At 35.9% G+C, this 21,051-nt stretch overlaps 1 protein-coding gene across 1 annotated transcript; it reads left to right on the forward strand.

The window, feature by feature from the left end:
• Positions 1 to 4,911: 4,911 nt before the first annotated feature.
• Positions 4,912 to 21,000, forward strand: LOC128229353 (flap endonuclease GEN homolog 1-like). Its single transcript, XM_052941226.1, has 12 exons — positions 4,912 to 5,400; positions 7,045 to 7,216; positions 7,509 to 7,598; positions 10,546 to 10,632; positions 11,654 to 11,844; positions 12,987 to 13,087; positions 13,360 to 13,547; positions 14,812 to 15,011; positions 16,845 to 16,906; positions 17,211 to 17,354; positions 17,752 to 17,964; positions 18,082 to 21,000. The coding sequence occupies exons 1-12, from the start codon at positions 5,243 to 5,245 to the stop codon at positions 18,279 to 18,281; spliced, it is 1,806 nt and encodes a 601-aa protein (XP_052797186.1). The 5' UTR covers positions 4,912 to 5,242; the 3' UTR covers positions 18,282 to 21,000.
• The last annotated feature ends 51 nt before the right edge of the window (positions 21,001 to 21,051 follow it).

The following is a 21,051-nucleotide window of genomic DNA, read 5'->3' on the forward strand; positions in this document are numbered from 1 at the left end:
GACTGTTTTGTGTTACATATTTAAAGAGGTTAATTTCTTTTATATATTGTTACAACATAGATACATTACATAGTTATACATGTATGTTTAAACAATGTTGACTGCTCTAATTTGACTACGGTAGTAGTAGAATTGTTGAAGCCATGAAAAGTTATGTGTATCCTGGTTTTAAAAACATATTATCGAGAATACATTCCAGCTTCAATCAATTCAAAAAAAGCAATGGTCTAAGTATGCTACACCTGCAAACACATATGTAGCAAATAATGAATGTACTTAAGGTAAACAATATTCTTGATTCATCCGGCTTGACCTCAGTATTAATTTCGTCAGTTTACGAGAATGCATTGAATGTATATTATTCAGTAGTGTTGTATGTAGTATGCATGTTACTGAGGCATGGAACGGGTGTTTTATTGTACATATACTCATTCATATATAGGTATTTTGTCTTAATTCCAGTTGTTATGACCACTCCTCCACTTGATCCGCCCGTCCGAAAATATTATCGCATGTACCTTCAAAAGCATGGCCTCGATACTCATGAAACTTTGTAGGAATTTTGGTCAGCATGGTGAGGTTGTGCGAGTTTTGTACGGCATTTATCTAGGTCTAACAATAGTAACTGCCCTTGGCTTACTAAAAAAAAGGTTCTGAAAAATCTGGTGTTTAGTGCAAATCCATAAGTATTACACCAGTCCTTAACTCATGAAACTTTATGTGAATATTGGGCAGCTTTGAAAGGTGTGCACATGCGGTTTTGTTTTATATTCAAGATTTTTAGACAATAGTTATGGCCCTTGACATAATTAAAACTGGTCCGAAAGTTAGTGTGTCACATTGATCTGAAAAAAGTAATAAACTTACACTCAGTCATGAAAGGTAATAGTACAATGTATAAATACCGTCGGAATTGCTCTTAAATCTGGAATAAAGACATAACGGGGATCCGCTTGCCAAGGCTGACAAACTGTCATTCATAAACATTCAGCGACGTTAGCCAACCGGGGGGATTTGGCATGTAGGGGACTATAGACGGGATTTTGACAAGCTTTGTGAAATCGCAACCTGGGAAATAAACGTGTTCTGTTATTTTTCTCAAAGGATTGCCTATTACTAAATAATCCCCTACCGCAAGGGGATTTTGACACATTTGCTCTAGAATCTGAACTTAGATAACACAAATTGTAGTTTGTCGACTAGTAGGGATCCTTAATTGTGTATGTTCTTTGTCCTTTTTAATACAATTATTATTCACAATTTGTAAGGTCTCTTCTAAAAGCCACTAAGGGCTAATGAGAACTATTAAGAGCTTCTGTGAACTACTTAGAACTACTATGGGATACTTAAAAAGTACTATGAAATGTAGTATTGTAATGAAATAATTGAAACTAACAATATTGAACAATCAGAAAGGAAGTTTATCCTCAAGTTGTTCCTTGTTTTTGCGAATTTATAAAACAAGAGGGCCCTGAACCCTGTATCGCTCACCTGATCCAATTCAAGTGTGAAATAAGTGTTTTCAGGGCGAGGGCAATTGTGACAGCGGGAGGGAATAAGTGTTTTTCAAGGCGATGGAAAGTGCAACGAGAGGGGACTTTATTAAAACAAATTTAGGACTAGTTTTCAATGCTACATGGGCTTCACATCTCATTCACATCCAAATATAATCATGAGGTATGGAATGAAAACTTTTATACCTGCTGGAATTAAAAAAATATATTACTTAGATCCTTCCTAGTGACCAAGTTTTTTAATATCACGGTTATTTTTTTTAATATTACGGATGACCCAGTACATTCTGACCGAGTTTCATATAGATAAGGTAGAAAATATGGCCTCAACAGTGTTTTAACAATGTTTTCTATGATTTGACTTCGTAACCTAGTTTTTGAACTCAGGTTACCCAGTTTCAAACTTGACATAGACTTCATAAACACAAACATTCTGACATACAATGTCGTTTAATGGTAATCAAAGAGAGAATGTAACCTCTACAGTGTTTACAAAGTTTTTCTATGATTTGACCTAGTGGCCTGGTTTTTGACCTCTGATTACCCAGTTTCAAACTCTACCTAAAGATCACCAAGAATAACATTCTGATCAAGTTCCATGAACATATGGTCATAAATGTGGCCTCTAGAGTGTTAACATGCTTTTCCTATTATTTGACCTGGTGACCTAGATTCGAACTTGGCCTAGAGCTAATCAATATATACATTCTGACTAAGTTTCATGAACATACAGTCATAAATGTGACTTCTAGAGTGCTTACAAGCTTTTCGTATGATTTGACCTGGTGACCTAGTTTTTGACCGCACATGACGCAGATTCAAACATAACTTAAAGATTATAAATATAAACATTCTGACCAACGTTCATGACGATACAGTCATAAATGTGACCTCTAGATTGTTAACAAGCTTTTCCTTCAATTTGACCTGGTGACCTAGTTTTTGACCGCACATGACACAGATTCAAACTTGACCTAGAGATTATTAATATTAACATTCTGACCAAGTTTCCTGAAGATACAGTCCAAAATGTGACCTCTATAGTGTTAACAAGCTTTTCCTTTAATTTGACCTGGTGACCTAGTTTTAACCCCAGATGACCCAATATCGAACTCGTCCAAGATTTTATTGAGGGTAACATTCTTACCAAGTTTTGTTCAAAATGTGTTCCCAAATTGTGACTTCTAGAGTGTTAACAGTCAAATTGTTGACGACGGACGACGACGGGCGACTACGACGGACGACGGGCACAGGGTGATCACAATAGCTAATCGACAGCGGCTGCCTCTGATTCATTGCCTTCAACAACAACCGTCATACTCCTGTTAGAAATGAAATCGCTCAGCCAGTGGTTTATGTAGCCTGTGACACCGTATTATTCTAATTTATGTTATAGTTTGCGGTGAGGGACGGTGTCGAAAGTCTTGCTGAATTCTAGTATTGCCATGTCTACATGTAGGTGAGTGCCTGGATCAGTCTTGGTACAACCCATGTCACATCTAGCCGCGTTGCCACTGCGATTGCAAGGCTGAGTTTAATTTCCTAGAGCGCCGTGAGATCGAAGGAAAAAAATGATTTTTTTTTCATGAAGATGGCGATGTCACGGCGTTCTCACGGCGATCTTGGCGTTCTATCGCGTTCCTATGGACCTCTAGTTGGCGATTGTCTGCGCTCACACGGCGCTTCATTGCGCTTCCACTGTGTGCATCTAGTTGTCACGGCGCACGCACTGCATGTGCACTGCGCTTTCACGGCGCTCACAATGCGCTGACGGCGTGTTGTTTTGCGCTACCTTCAAAAACAAAACAAAAATCTCCATCAGTTCTCCATTTTTGTATTCGCTCTCTAACAGTTGAGACCATGTTGCAACCGTCTGCGTTCGTCCAACCATAGTCGAACACAAAGCCTCCTACGCCTTGGGACCCTCTTCCGTCGTCGTCTAAGAATGAGATCCAAAGCGTCTCCATCATCCTGGATCTCCTGGACCTGCATATAGGCAATCACTAGCCCGTCTTGCTGTTGCACATCAGTTAAGGTGAAATGAATGTTTATTAAGTTTGCATATATACTTTATTTATGTTAGTTTGTTGGGTTGATTCATTTTCATTCAAACGCCGATTGACACGTTAGAACCGCATTTGGAGCGCAATGATCGCCGTGGCGGCTCCGTACAATCGTTGTAAGAGGGCAGTAAGAAAAATAAAATTCCGTGTAAGCGCCGTAAACGCGCCATATAAGGACGATAGAGACGCAGTGTCATCTCAGAGAACACCGTACGATCGCCGGGCAAACGCCACCGATTACCATTACGTCCTCTGGGCGCGCCCGCGGCGATCATGTGGCGTTGTAGGAGACCCAACTACGCTGCTACGGCAACCTCACGGCGATCCCACTGTGCTCGTATCAGAACGCCACGGCGTTTGTTTTGTTTATAGTGCGCGCCGTAGCTCGGCGTTCTATGCGATCACACCGCGTTCACTGGCAATGCCACTGCGATGCCACGGTGATGCTTGCGATTCCACTGCGCGCAGATCGGCGTTCTTGATTTTCGTGGACGCCTTGAGAACGCGTCTCTAGTGTGATAGGGGTTTGAGAAGATCGTGGACTGTTGTCATAAGCTGGATTTCGCAGGAGTAGCCAGCCCTGAAACCGTGGTTTAAAGAAGTAAGGATGTTATTGCGTTCCAGGTGGGATATAATATGTTTAAAGATGATGTACTAGTATTCTAGTATTCCAGGTAACGCAAGTCAGGGATAGAGGTTTGTAGTTTTCGGCTATGTGTACGTCGCCTTTTCAGTTAACTGGTGAGACAAACGCATTTCTCCAGTCCGTAGAGAGCCTTCCAGTGTCGATGGATGTTCTTTATAATCTCTGGGACCAATAATCTTACTCCCACATAATCTTTATTGAACATCATGAGTCACCTTCTTAGACCCTTATGCAGCTCGGTATATTCATAACATTAACAACACAGTGGTCTATAGAAAACTTATAGAGCCATTAACGCAGAAAGTACTGGGTCAAATTCCAGTATTTGATAGTTCTTGACACAACTTGCATTTAGACCTAATCGACTACATTGGCACCTTTCCAGCTATTTTGCTTCCATGCTTACCTTTACCACAAAGACCATTTGCAATAAAATAGACCTGTTACTTTACCTAATTTAACGATCAATATCCATAATTATTTACAGATTTCATCATTTGTCATCAGAAAAACGATCTAGTGGGAGTCGAACATCATTATATAATTATTCAGAAAAAAAGTTCCCATCCAGTAGGGGAGATAACTGCGTTATAAGTCCTGCACTAGGTCGAAAATTATGGTAGAGTGTAAAACTATACGATGATAAATTACTGAGTGATGCCCCTTTGTTAGTCTGTGCCATTTGTTGTTTACAATACAAATTACGATGTTTTCAGAAAATCTTCTTTTATTTATTTCTGAAAACTGGGAGAAGTCTCAGATGAAAATGAAATCATGATAATTCTATGACGTTTTCGTCGATGTGTAAATAGGCAAATACCGTGAAGTAATTTTAATGGGATCTGATCAAAATTTATATTCTTCTTTAATGAATTGATTCTTCTTAAATTGTGTGGTGTTGATTTTTGATGAAGAATACAAGTACTCAAAAATCGAAAGAGTATTTTAATTATTAAAGCGAGAACATTTGAAAAACTACTCTGATCTTCCTCATTAAGGTAAAAGTAATTTTATTAGTTATGGGTGTGCATGGCTTGTGGGATGTTCTGGAGCCAGCGGGAGAGAAGGATGTCTTGGTAACTATTCTCAAGGGCAAGATTGTGGCAGTCGACCTTGGTGTCTGGATAATGGAAGCCAGTGGATTGCGGGTCAACAAGACTTACGACTTGCATACAAGGTACATAAATTGACGTTTTTTTATACAAAGCTACTTAGCTAGTACCATGACAATTTTTTTTCAATCAAAGCAGTAAAATGTGAAACGACACAAACCTATTATAGGTCCGTTGATACGAATTGTGTGTGGTTACAAATTGTTCCTTTTTGATATAAAAGAAGTAATTACAGGCCTTTTTCTATACTAGTTCCCACGGGTCTAGTCCAAATAATTTTACGTTGACGGATTTTTTCTAGATTTTTGATATGGCAAATCCTTCACGTACAAATTGTTTAGTATCAAAAGTGGGTAGTTGTTCCAATCAGGATTTCGAGTTAAAGCATTTAGCGTCTATAAAATATCATAAAAACAAGAAATATTACCAGATAATGTTATTTTATATTAGTTCCGTACACAAAAAATAAATATCCAACTTATAATTATGAGTTTGACGGCTTTTCTTCATTTCATTCTGTCAAAACATAAAGATATATACATGAAGGGCACCTGCAAGGCTTCAGGGCACAGTTTTAAATCGCTCGGAACAGTTCGGCCATGGCTGAGTTGTTGCGATTGTATAACGAGGTCTATCTCGAAGCTTTGTCGGAGGAGGCCGAGTTATTACGATTGTATCGAGTTGTTCCCCTTCACATAATTGTTGTCTGTGTCAGTCAACTTTCGTTTCATTGGAAAGGTAAACAAAATTGTTTTAATGCATTAAATGCTTGTTTAGTGCAAAATAACATTTCACTTACATGTACATGGTAAAATATGAATATAGCTCTTTATGATCAATTTCAACCATAAAATACTTCACTTAAAACAATTTCAATATTTTTAAAACACCCCCGTTTTTTGCACATTCCCGTTTAGACGTTAGGGATTGGAAGAATCCCGTATAACACGTCTATTATTTTAGACTACCACGGGTCCAACTATGTATGATATTTTTCACAATCTGGAGAAAAAAATCCCAGTCAAAAGTAAAAGAAAATATGAAAGTCTTTTAACTTGTATTTGTTTATTCAGCATCCTAATGAATTGTGTGGTGGAAAGTTTTGGGGAATTATTGAATTCAGAAATTGTTGAGTTTCATCACATTAAAAAATCTGAGTATGCAATATTACATGTACAGTACATGTAACTGTCATGGTTTATTGTAATAGATATTTACACTCACTCAGGTTGATATTTTAGCCCTTTCAAGTCTATTGAAGTGGAAAAGAAATTAATATTTTAATAATTTCCGTATTGGCTGGAGACAGAAAAGCATGTCCTTTTAACTGTAAAATTTCCCAATTTAAAGTAATTCAATGTTACAAAAAGGATGATATTTTCTTAAAATGGCATTTTATTGCGATGAAAATTTTCCCAAAATGGACAGAAACAGGTCTGAAATATTTATGAAATACCCATTGTGAACATGCAGTTAAAACAGTTACTGTTTATATATATTTGTTTGTTAACATGTGCTTATGATGCTCTAAGTGTGAGGGCCTTTTTGAGAAATAAAGTTGGAAGTTGATTGCATCGATACAGCTTATTATCTTAGGAAGTTTATTTTACACACCCATTTCACACCTTCATATTACATTGAATTAAACAACATTGAACAGTGCCCTTTAATTAATCATTAAATTCATTTAATATTACTTATAATTACAGAACAATATTTTATCGCACTCTGTTCTTGCTGAGCCATGGTGTAAGATTGGTGTTTGTGTTTGATGGACAGGCACCGGATGTTAAACAACAGACACTCCGCAAACGCCAGCAGGCAGCTGGGTCCTCTTCAGTTAACTGTGAAAGACAGATTTTCTCCAAGCTAATGACACGGGTAACTTAACATGAAGACATGTATATATATATATTATACATGTATCAATATATATATACATGTGTATGAACTATCATTGCAGCTATGTAAAATTGTAATATATTGTGGCAAATAGATGGCAGTTGATTTCAAATGTATTAGATAACTTGCATTACTTCTTTTTGGGGTACAATTACATATACATACGCGGTAGTACTTTATGTACTTGATAAAGAAATATTTATATATCTATATATTCCTTTTCATGGTTAAAATGGTGGTTGCTTAAAAACTGGTTATATTGCAATTGCAGTGTGAGAAACTAGGGAAGAGTCTGGGGATTCCATGTATTCAGAGCCCTGGAGAGGGGGAGGCCATGTGTGCATTCCTTGACAAGACTGGGGTAAGTCAGTACTCATAGTCGGCACATATTGAGGCCTCACGGCAACACAGACAAAATCCCTTTTATTCTTATATGAAGTTAATGCTGTATTGCGCTGTGCACATACTACATGTATATTTACTAGTATCATCCTCAGACATAGCAGTTTTCAGGTTTAATAACTTTTCAGGATATTAGAAATCTGACTAGAATTGCAGTTTTGGAATTATTTGTACAGAAGGAATAAAAAGTGTTTTGGCCTGAAAGTCATTCTTCTGTTTTTTACCTTTCACTCCATCCATGAAACAGACTTCTTAAAACAAAGATGCACACATTGAATCGGGCTGTGAAGAACTTAAAAATGATTACTAGTAATTTGATTAAAATGTAAGAAATGTGTTTAGGCCTAAAAAAAAAAATATGTCCGTTTCGGGTAACCCGACCCTACCTATAAAAATACACCAAACATAACTATTTTTTTTCGTTTCTGATCAAAAAAAATATTCTTTAGCGAATAGAGAGTTACGAAGGGCGGATAAATGCAGATTTTAATCAGAATTATTGTTTATAAGATAAAACAAAGTCAGGCAATGACAGTAATGTAGGAAAGACTGCCATGTGAAAGAAAACACTCTGAACTTACGACAGATTTTGAAAAATATAATTTATTTATTTTTTAAATCATACCTACCCTACCTAGACATTTTGGGAAGGTTACCCTAAACAATTTTTTTTTTTTGTTTGGCCTTACTTGAAGTAGTTGAATGTTTCAACACCCTGTTATATAGTGTGTATGTATTTATAATCATATAATAAGCTTTTGAACAAAATGAATAAATTATTTGATTATCTAAAGCATTCAATTCTAAGAAGGCAGAAGGGTGCACTTGGTGGTTTCCATGAGGACAGATAGGTCCTACCATTAAGGGCAGGGTGCAGAATCCTCCTACAACTCTTAAACTGAAACCCTATAGAAGTTATTTCAAACTAGAAACCAATAAGTTTACTTAACATAGATTATAAAAGAAAATCTATTGCTTGTAAAGTGAAAAAACAATTGAATAATATTATAAGACCTTTCCAAACAGGTTTTGTTCATGTGAGAGACTTTGGAGAAAATATCAGACTTATTGACGAATGTATTGGTTATTTCACCAACACAAATAAGCCTGGGTTGATATTTATTGACTTATTTTGAAAAGGCTTATGACACCATAAACCACCCATTCATACTTCACTTTTTGGGATAAATTTATAAACTTGATGAAGCTCTTCTAAAACAATATTGAAAGTGTTGTAATAACAATGGCTTTCTCTTAGAATTTAAAATAAAGCGAGGCGAGACAAGAATGTCTGCTATCTTCTTCCTTATTTATTATTAACTTTGAATTTTTTCCAACTCTATACAGTAAAATAATCTTATTTAAAGCTGCACTCTCACAGATTTGCCATTTTTACAACTTTTTTATTTTTTTGTCTTGAAAAGTGCAATTTTTTGCGTAAATATCTGCAAACCAATGATAAAAGTCTGCTGACAAAAGATCAGATCGCAGGTGTTCATATTTCCGTTCGAAAATTAATGTATTGTGGCTTAAACTAATGGTTTAAGAAAAATGCATAAAACATCAATTTTCGAAGTTAAATATAAAAATATGTGATCTATTTTTTTGTCAGCTGTCTTATATAACTGGTTTCCATGGATTTTTGCAAAAAAATGCTCGTTCCAAGACAAAAAATAAAAAAAGTTGTCAAAATGCTCGATCTGTGAGAGTGCAGCTTTAAGGACTAAATTTACAAAACACAGCCATAAAATCTCTTTTTGCAGGCAATGCAACATACATTAATGATGGCATTTTTAAAACTTATTGAACAATGCTTTTGGAACAATATCTGGCTTAAAATTAAATGCTTATAAACCTGCATGAGAAGGGTGTTATTTCTTACATACAAGGATATCAGTTTGAAAACAATACCAGTGAAGCCCATCATCAGCAACCACAGTACTTTCTTCCGTTACACTTCATACATACCGTGGGACAAATGACTGACAAAATCTCATTTTAATGAATATGCAAGAGGCAGGAGAGACAACTCTTCTTCCAATGAATTCACATGTTACACTCAAATATTGTTCAATAACTTAACAGTGCCAGTAGTCTCTGTGGCCATGTGGTCTTGACTACTGTCAAATATTATTGTACTGAGAAGGCGGACCCGGTTCAACTCCGGCAATTGCCAGAATATTTTTCAACTGTAAAGCATCCTGTACTTTGCGGAACCAATGAAACTGCCTCATTAAATACTCATGATTACGAGATTTTCTTAGCCAAATTGCCTATGGAACACAACGAAGCATAGCGTAGTTTGCATCGGGAGGTATCCGGCGATGAGTGAAGCCAAGATGCTTGGAGCCAAGTGTTTGAAAGCAATTTTCTTCCAAAGCCCCATAATTTCAAGAATTGTCTTAACAGCTTGTAACACAGAAAACTGACTCTTCTCGTACTTATAGCCTTTGCTGTTCCCAAAATTATCTATCCAATGGCAGTTGTACCTTCAACACCTAAATGGGACCTAGATGGCATTAACTTCATCTGGAACAATAAATCCTACAAAATTACTGGATGAAAGAAATATACATCAATAAAAAAAACCTTTTCAATGACTCCTTTGTAAATTTGAGGCAGGTTGATTTTTCGAAAGTAATCTTGACAAACAATTACTAAACAAAATATGATCTTAATAGATATACTTTTATCCTGGTCAGAAATTAGCAAATACATACATAATAATAGTTCAAGTAAAATAATAGGTATAACTATTGAATAACTCTCACATCAAAGTACCAAATATTTTGGCGGTGCTCCAGGTGCCAAGGAATTTAATATATATCCACTAATTCGAGACAACCCTCGACCCTTTCAGTGAACACATGGAATATCAGTAATGTATAGATGTTATATGTTTTCAGTTGGTAGATGGGACCTTCACCCATGACAGCGATTACTTCTGCTATGGTGGAAAAACAATGTACAGGCTTCATAGCAAGGAAAACAAGGTCAGGCCCCTCGTATTATTGCTATGTTTGTCCAGGTAAAAGAGCTACATGTTTCTATTAAATATAATCCTTTATCTGCAGTCAAATCATGTTGAGTCAAACTTGTCAGGACCAACCAGAAAATTTTCAGACATGAGAAGCCAAGCCAAGCAAAATCATATATTTCCACGATGTACATGTACCATGATACAATCAATAATCCTGTCAAAAATCAAATCTTCTCACATTTCATCTCCAGGAGAGAACAGTATTTAGTTTACTATTTACATAAAATATTATACTGGTAGTGATATCATACTAATAAAAATGTGGGCCTATGGCAGTCAACAATTTTTCAAACTTAATTTGAGCAGTTCCAGTTATCTGTAACAAGTCAAAATGAACTGTATTGTATGTTTCACATGCTGTTAAACCAAGCGTTTTGGCAATATCAAAAGGTTTTGCTTCATGTTTTATAAAAGTTGGTTCAGAAGTATTTGCTGAAAAATCATCCTTTTTATTGGAATATTCCAATTAGAAATATCAGGTCTCCATTGAACCCCTAAAAACTATATTCTTATAAAGATAAGTCTTAACACTTCCAGGATCTCTTTCTAAGATCATTTTACAGGAAGGTAATCTTGTTTTTTTATTGGAAAGTATCATGACTTTCAAACTTTGACTTTGGGTGGAAAAGGCTCTATTAAAACCAACTTTTCCTTAAGAAATCCAAATTTCAAAACTAGAATTGATATACAACTTTGAATATTGATGGTTAGAAGAACCAAAAATTATACTATCTCATTCATAGGAAAATTGAAAAATGAAGGAGAAAGTAAGAAAGCCCTTGGTTCTACAGCAGAGGAAACACACAATAACACATAGTAGTAACCTAACAAAAAAAATATTGGAACAGAAAGAAGGCAATATCAAGATCAAAATGGAATCAAGTTGTTTTATTGTTTGAATGCTGTTTTTTGAAAATAAATATAATAATGAAAGTTAAAAACAATATGATATCAAATTATGATTTCTGTTTCAGTCGTACAAGATGGATGTGTATACATCAAGTGGTATAGAGGCTGCCCTGGGCCTGTGTCAGGATGACATGGTTGGGCTGGCCCTCCTGTTGGGGTGTGACTATGACCTGCAGGGGGTACCAGGAGTAGGTGGAAAAAAGGCACTGGCCCTTTGTAAAGCACTTAAGGATCGGGGAATTGACTTTCTGAACAGGTATGAGGTGTTACTATGACCAGCTGGGGGAAACAAGGCGTGGGTTTGGGGAAAGGCACTAGCTCTTTGTAAGGCACTTAATGACTGTAAAATTGGCTTCCTGGACAGGTATTAGGTGTGACTATGACCCAATGGTAGCACCAGGAGTGGTATGGGGATTGGCACTTACCCTTTGTAAGTGACTTAAGGACTAGGGAATTGACTTTCTGGACAGGTGTGAAGTGTGACTAGACCATCAGGGGTACCGTGCGTGGTAGGGAGAAGGCACGAGATCTGTGTAATGAACTTTATAACTGGGGTATTTACTTCCTGGACAGGTATGGAATGTGACTATGACCCCCATTGGGTACTAGGCAGGGGAGGAACACACTAACCCTTTGTAAGGCACTAGGCCTACAAGGGGTACCAGCTATGAAGTGTGACTACAACCTGTAGTGAGTACCGGGCATTGATGAGGAAAAGTCAATAGCCGTTAATGCGGCACTTTAGGACAGGGAAATCGACCTCCTGGACAGGTATGGGTTGGGACTATGATATGAACAGAGTACCCGACCATTTGTAAGGCACTTAAGGACGGAGTAATTGACTTCCTGGACAGATATGAGGTGAGACTGACCTGCAGTGGGTACTGGGTGTGGGTTGGGGGAAGGCACTAGCCCTTTATAAGGCACTTAAGGACGGAGTAATTGACTTCCTGGACAGATATGAGGTGTGACTGACCTGCAGTGGGTACTGGGTGTGGGTTGGGGGAAGGCACTAGCCCTTTGAAAGGCACTTAAGGACCAGGCAATTGACTTCCTAGACAGGTATGAGCTGTGACTGACCTGCAGTGGGTACTGGGTGTGGGTTGGGGGAAGGCACTAGCCCTTTGTAAGGCACTTATTATAAGAAAAATGGTTGCTGTAATGTACAAGTTTTCACTTTGCAACAAGTATTTATCTGATTTGTATGTTCTTATTTTAATTAGCATTGTATAATAAAATGTTGTTTTTTTTTCAATTTCTGAATCATTTTTAATGTACATGCATGACATTGTGCATGTTAACTTTCCAATGTTGAAGACTTGTTTCAGGGTACAAACTAGCACATTTCAAACTTTATGTCTTGTTAGGTAGATAGTTGATTAAACTAGTATTTTGTAGACTGAGGAGCTGGACAACAAACAGTGAGCTAGATGACATAGAAAGGAAACTCGATCAAGCACCTGAACGTAATCCCCACTGTAAAAGATGTGAACATTTGGGTAAGACTTTGTATACTGATTTTAACAAGTTTGGGTTGATAAAAATAATGCTATGAATATACAATTATTAAAAAACAACACAGTCACATCCATGTCATTTTGTGATATTGGTGACCACTGACAGTATTGATATTTTATGACAAACAGTCTAAACAAATTTCGATGTTATTTATTCTATACCAGATATTTCACTTATGGCAAATATATGTTATTTAAATTGCGATATCCTTCTTTCCAACTGTCACATCAGTTATTCAGTATCAAACTTTCAGGTAAGAGAAGCACACATGAGAAAAGTGGGTGTTCTATATGTCGCACCGAGTCTAGCTGTCTGGAGTCATGTGACAGGAAGTGTCCATGTGACTGGCACAACCACCACAGCTTCCAACAGGAACACAAGCTGGAGATCTCAATCAGGTCAAAGGCCTGCAACTCTGGCAGTAAATTTCCTAAGGAGGAGGTAAAAGATTGCCAAATTAATCAAGTTAAATCTATATCCTGTTTTAGCAGGCTCAACTGGCAATATGCCAGAATTATACAGTAGTTAAATATCCATGGGAGGTATGTTGGTTCCGAATATTGCCTATTACTCGTATGACAAAATTACTACAATTTTGCTATAAAGTCTGTAACTGACTAAAATAGTTCATCCAACTAATCTGCTTACATAATTTTCTGTCCTCACATGTTCTCAGCTAACCCAAACGCAAAATATTCCAAGTAAACAATAGGTATGTTGCCTGTTACCGATAAAAACATGCTCTGGAAAGAAAATGACCAAAAGAGCCATGCCTGTAGAGCATTGGCCCTCATGGGCCTCATTTATAGAGAAATTAATCAAAAATGTGTGGAGAGCTCTTTTTTATAATTAGCTTTTCTGTTTTTAGATAAAAGTTAATCATAGCATTGGTGTCACAGTAAGGGTTTGTATTATTTTAAGCTTGACTATTCCAAGAATAGGTGGGCTATACTACTCGCCCCAGCGTCGGCGTCATCGTCCGGTTAAAGTTTAAGGGCAAGTTGGGGTTTTCACTTATAAGTCCAATACCTTTCATTCAATTGAGTTAATACTTCACACATTTGTTCAGGGCCATCACATGATGAGGTTAGATAACTCCATATTATTCTTTACACAGATTATGATTGACTATGAAACTTAGGTTAAAGTTTTGGTCAGGTTGGGATATTTATAAATAACTTCTATACCCTTTGTTCAATTGACTTAATAAGTCACACAATTGTTCAGGACCATCACACAATGAGGTTACATAACTCCATATTATCCTTAATACAAGTTATGGCCCCTGATTGACTTAGGTTAAAGTTTTAGGGCAGGTTAAAGTTTTAGGGCAAGTTAGGATTTTCACTTAAAACTCCAATACCATTCATTCAATTGACTTAATACTTCACACAGTTGTTCAGAGCCATCACATAATGAGGTTAGATAACTCCATATTATCTTTTATACAAATAATGGCCCCTGGTTGACTATGGAACTTAGGTTAAAGTTTTAGGGCAGGTTGGGATATTTATAAATAACTTGTATACCCTTCATTCAATTGACTTAATAATTCACACAGTTGTTCAGGACCATCACACAATGAGGTTACATAACTCCATATTATCCTTAATACAAGTTATGGCCCCTATGTTGTTGTGTATTAAGTGTTGTTATGCCATCCTTTATGACAGAATGTTTCAATAGTTTTAAATGTTTTGACAAGGTTATCACCGAGTTCAAGAGTGCAGACAGTCTTGATGTCGACCAAACCCAGCTGGCCCCATGGGGTATGGATATTGCGGCCCTGTCAGTGTGCATGGGATGGAATCAGGAGAAAGTTCTAAAGAACATTGTGCCTGTTGTGATACTGTATCAGCTGCATGGAATATGTGAGGACTGGGACACCATGTTTACCCCTGTCAGGTACATGAAGGGTCACACACAGTAGTGATTTACGTGTTAAAACTGTAGGTTTACTAGTATCGTTTTAATATTTTCAGCCAGAAAGTCATTCATGATGATACATACAATTCTTGCTCAGTTCCCATTGAATTGTAACCCAGAGTGATATGACATTTTGTTTGAAAATCATTTTTTTTTCAACAATTATCTATGTTGCATCACATTATTTTTGGCCCTATGACCCAGTATATTCAAAGAAATGTTATTAATTACATCATGGACCTAAAACCAAATTTTAGGTCTTTGTTTACGTGCAACAGTAATTCTTTTTTTTAATCGAAGTTTCCCTTTTTATGCCACAAATCCTTTATTGCAACTTATATATTGATTTATTTATATGACCTTTGTCGGAATGAACAACAACAATAAATACTTTAATTCATGTTATTTAATATCAAACTTATTCATCATTTTCACCTTAGTATCTTTATGGTCCCCTTACTACTAATTATAGAATTGAAGGTAACCAGGATAAGCTCAAGGCCCGGGTAACCTTCTTATGTGGAATATAATGGCCGCATCACAGACCACCAGGATATGCTTGAGGCCCTGGTTGGCCTGAATGGGGAAATCCCTCCGGCCGAGGAGAGGTCAAACATGGTTGTTATAAGCTAATAACCCAATTGCATGGCAAACAGACTGCAAGTAGCAAAGCAAGGCAACTTTGAGGCAATCCTCCCGCAATACGCAATAGCAATACGCAACAGCCAGGTAATGCCAAAACACATGAGCAAGACCAAGGCATGACGCTATGTTATAACTGCAAGTAGTCTCACATTAGCTGTAGGATACGTCACCTAGGTGACCCAGCATACTAAGGAGACTAGACATTAACTGCCAATAACGTACGCGATAATTGATAATGCCTGACCTACCCTCGGCCATTGGAATTTTTCCCGATAACCTATGCGACTTAAAAGAAATATTGCTATATTGGCTATTAAGTAACCATATCTAGGGGAACCATGGGAAACAACATAGATATTACCAAATGGCATGCCATATAATGTTGGACTATTATTTGAAAACAATCCGTCCAAAGGTCGCAATTAACACTGTTGATAATTAATTTGTGAAACAGTCATAACACTTCTTGATCTGGCACTCTGTACAGGCAGCTTGTTTTCATCACAGCTTCATTGGCTCTAAGTCTTTTGTTTTCTCTTTGGAGTATAACATCTGATGTTCAACAGCTTTAGTGCCTTGAGCGGTGACTTGGACTTGGTAGTATAAGTTTGGAACTGCAAGGGCTCAGCCACAAGTCACTGTAACATTAGAAAACACCAGCAGACACACAAAGCAATACAAAACGACAAAACTTAAAGTAATTGGAGGTAGACTTTCATGTACAAGTGCTGTATAAGCCACATTAAATCCAGTAAATACCAGCGCATATGATTATTTTCCTGTGCACCAGGATTGCTAACTGCAGCCTAGGGTGTGGTAACAAGGGATGGGAGGGCGGGAAAATGTGTCTTTCTTCTTCAGTATCTTGTGCAAAGAGGAAGCATATGATTTATTTGGACTGTGTCCCTGTTCTCACTATTTATATAATTGCCAAGCAGGGACACAGCCCCAAAGAGCATTTCCTGGGAAATTCCAAGCTAAAAATATAACAAAAAGAGATTACTGTGAAAGGGGAACTAATCCCTTTAAACTAAACTTTTGTTTACCATGAGTACTTTCCCATTTCCTCAAAGGCAAAAATAACTTGATTTATTTTTTGTAATGAAATAAATATTAATATATTGACAATATCTATTATATAGCCTTAATGTTCGTTTTCCATTGCAGAATACAGGGGGCCTGTAAAGACAACCATGTTGAATGTTATGAAGTGGAGTGGGATAAAACTGGTATGCATGCAAAGAATTGACATACTTATTCTATGACTGATAGTTTCATGGTGCAGACTTTTTGGGATATGAAAATGCTATCAAAACAAACACAAGGCTATTTTCAAACTGCAATGATTCTTTCTACAGACTGCAGGTTTAATTATATTTGAATTAACAAATGACATCTTGGTTATTTTAATTATGCTATATGACTATTCCTTTTTTACGATTTTCTGTAATTCAGTAATACATGCATGTTTATTGACACATTCACTTATTGCACCACCATGCAATATCATGCCAGTTCCGTAATATATTTTAGACAAGAATACGTGGGCTGGTGAGCTATATGCCACTGATGTGAAGGTGAAGATCAGCAAACAGCTGTTCTCAGACAAGTTTCCAGCTATGGTGAAACATTATGAACAGGCAATTGCTGACAGCAAGAAGAAAAAATCTACATCTGGTATGTGCCTCAACTTCAATTATATGTCAAAATTTAATGTATTGATTTTATATAATAGCATGTCTTTAGATCAGAAACGTCTTTTGTGGCGATTGGTGTTGCGTAAAATGTTGGCAATCACTTAGAAATCATTAAAGATACCCCGGTATGCAGGGTCACATATTTATAATGACAATGCACTTACTTGTAGCAAGTGGCATCACTCTGGGTGATATATACATCATGAGTTATGCTGCTCAGTCAACTGGGCAATATGATTGAGCATTATTGGAATCTGCTTGCAGTACGCATGGTTTTAATTGTACAGTGAATAATATCTGTTATAAATGGTTGAAAAGTAAAATGAGCACAGTTACTGATGTGATTTTATCAGGCATGAGTAATTATCTTCCACCAGGAAAAAGGAAGAGGAAGATGGCTGAGGATCCTGCTCAGTCCAGATCCCTTGCCATTAAAGATGTTAGGAGAAAGTTGGAGCCAGAATTTGGCCAGGTTGTGGCCACGGATAAAGGGGGCAGCTCAGGTCTAGTTCGGGCGGGGTCCAGCCTGGAAGGCATTTTTAGAGCTCAACAGAGGAGCCCAGCAAATCAAAGCATGACCAGCAAGTCAAGTAAGTTTTGATGAATGTATTGACAATTAAGGTTTTAAAGTCCACACTCAACTTTTCATTGAAATTAAATGTTGCTGTTGCAGTTATTGTATCATAAATTATTATGTTTTTATGCAGGGAGAAAACAGAAAAGAAAGGACCCTTGTGTAGGCACGAATACTTTGCATAAATTCTTTAAATCCTCCAGTACACAACAGGAGAGGGAAACTGCATCCAGTAGGAAACATGCCCGAGTAGAGAATAACACGATGACAAAGATTAAAGACAGTCGGGGGAAAAAGTCCCCAACCAAAGAAGTTTTCAAAATGTCTAATTGATGTAGCATCCGTTAAAGAAATGGGATTTCTTTATGACTTGTTATTACATTTTACTTATATTTATCATGATTTTTTTCATTTACTAATAGGTTCATTTGTTGTGGATTTTTTGCTGTTAATTGATACATTTTTTTTTGGTTATTCTTACAAAAAGATTGCGAAAATATTCGAAAAGAATAATCATGCTTTTGAAACATGTCAAATGTACATGAAATTATATAAATAAGATCATTTTAATTTTGTTGACAATTAATGAACAGTAACAAAAGCTGTACAAAGATAACATATTAATGAGAAATATATACCAGGGAATATATTTTTTGTTAGACCTCAATTATTTTTGTAATGTCTGAAAAAAGTGACAACCCATAAACCCCTTTTTCTAGCATTAAAGTACTGCTCGAATATCATGTAAATACATGTCATTTCTCAATCTCAACTTATTTCTCCACATGTTTTACATATTTTTAAAATTCTCATATGTGTATCATACAATATTATGTTGATAAACATCATTGCTTAACATTCTGAAGGAAAAAAAATATGCTTTACATTTGACTCAATAATAGCAAAATTGAACTCAATTGATTTACCATATTATACAGTGTAATTGACGCTAGAATAGATACAACGCAGGCAACAAAAATGGTGTAAAAACGGGTAAAGCCCTTAATACCAAAGATAGGACACAGTGGAAAAATGTCAAAATCGGAGCTGAAACATCACCAGCCACTATATTTGTTTTGACAACTTATTTTGGTACCGTGAAAATGGCAAAGGTCAATCTAAGCCTTGCGATATTAAAAAGCAAAATCATATTTTTCAGCTCTGATTTTGACATTTTTCCACTGTAAATTGTTTGCCTGCGTCCTATCTAGTCTGGTTTCTTAATCACAGTATAATACAGTATGCATAGTTTATGGCCTAATTGAAATATCATACAATAATTTTTGCCATAAAGTATTTAACTATAAATATACTATTTATTTAAGACCATTAAGGAAACAGAACAATGCATTTCATTTTACATTATATTTAAGGTTCAAATAGTGATCTCATTTGAGAAAAGGCTTTGGTATTTATAGTGGTGTTGGCTTGTCGTGAAGATTAAAAAAATACTTTTTTTTTTTAATTTTAATATTGTTCTTTTACATATTTGTGACATTTTAGATCTTTACATATTTATGGTGCTACCAATTTTAAAAATCCATTTATACAAACCTGTTAGTAACATCACTATTGAATTGTATTTTCTTAAACTATTTAGTTTTATTGATTTCAAAAATAACATGTAAGGAAAATGTTTCACAAATATGGCAGCTGTTTTTTAAACGAATCACATTTTAACTTCCTATCACATGGAACAAATTTTGACAGCTTTATAGCTGAATTCTAGCACTGTGCCTGTATGTGTGTTTGTACGGAAGTATTGATTCAGTAGGAATTCATATTGCATGGTCAAATTATTGGTTTGCAAGTGTCTTAGGTCAGAAAATACTTTATTTTGTGGCTTATTTACCAACTCTTCAATAATTATTGTACAGCTTTTAATTGATTTCCTTAACAATTACAAGAAATGAACAACAAAACAGCGACTTCAGCCTCTAAGAATTTTTTTATAATACATCTTCATTCTTGGAGATGCTGTTCTTGGCGTAATGTTGAGTAAAAATATTTCTTTATTTACAATCATTTGGTTGTTCGATATATAGGTAAAGCAAGTCGAATTTAAAATTACTCCTGACACCCAAAACATTTGTCTTCTTTCGTCATTTATTAAAATTAAAGCATATTATGTACAACACTTTTATTGTATTCTGTGTGATGGCATACCCAATATTTAAATCCACTTTTTGGGTACTTGTTAAGCGCTTTGTTGTATAAACATATATTTACCACTTACACGAAAAATGCTACATTTGTATACTTTAATGGGACACACATAGCTTTACATGCATACTGTTGTATAAGCTCCATAAATTGTTGCCTTTCTACTTTCATACAGGGAGTATATTCATGTCAACCTTTTTGAAAAAAAAGCTTATTTTGAAAACTGATGAAAATTTTGGTTTGACTTTAAAGTGAAATAATTGTCTGTTTTCCCATAATAGCTCCAGCAGCACCCTTGCCAGTTTTTGTTGTCACCTGGTGTGAGACGAAAATTCCAAAATAACTGAAGCCATTTACTACTTTAATGTTTTATTGTTAACAAAACCATTTATGATCTTCTGTTCGGAAATTAACGTCCTCCAATTTATCTTTTTTCAGCAATAATCAAACAGATTATTGTTTTAAAATGTTATGTTTGTTTTTTGTCTGTTAATTGTGGCTATTCTGATTTTAATGCTTTCTTTAATAGCTTTTATATACATGTGTGCCAACTGCCAAGTCAAGCTAAGTTTAAAAACATTGTTTATGTTACCTTGCAAGTTGGGGGATAGATTTCGGACATTAAGTAAGGTTTTATACAATTGACCACAGGAAGTTAAAAGAATGTCCAATATCTGCTCTCCAACTGTTCTGTTTCTAAAGAACTCTTGTTAGTGATTGATATTATTTATTAAAATCTCAACTTTGCATGACCATGTACATTGACTGTATTTCTCACAAAATTTATGTAATTTAGATATTTATCATTTAGTTGTGCATGTTTTATATAATTTATATGTTTGTAATTGTTATATAGTCGTAAAAATAATTAAAAAATAAATGAAATGAAGTCCTTCTTTGAACATATTAGTTGGCGTTATGATTATTTGTGGTGGTAGTG

This window comes from Mya arenaria, chromosome 3 (assembly GCF_026914265.1).
Source record: "Mya arenaria isolate MELC-2E11 chromosome 3, ASM2691426v1".
Taxonomy (NCBI): Eukaryota; Metazoa; Mollusca; class Bivalvia; order Myida; family Myidae; genus Mya; species Mya arenaria.

Coding starts and splice junctions, on each gene's coding strand:
- LOC128229353 (XM_052941226.1), top strand. CDS start 5,243: ATGGGTGTGCATGGCTTGTGGGATGTTCTGGAGCCAGCGGGAGAGAAG. Junction 7,217..7,508: donor TCTCCAAGCTAATGACACGG/GTAACTTAACAT, acceptor TTGCAATTGCAG/TGTGAGAAACTAGGGAAGAG. Junction 10,633..11,653: donor TTCATAGCAAGGAAAACAAG/GTCAGGCCCCTC, acceptor TTTCTGTTTCAG/TCGTACAAGATGGATGTGTA.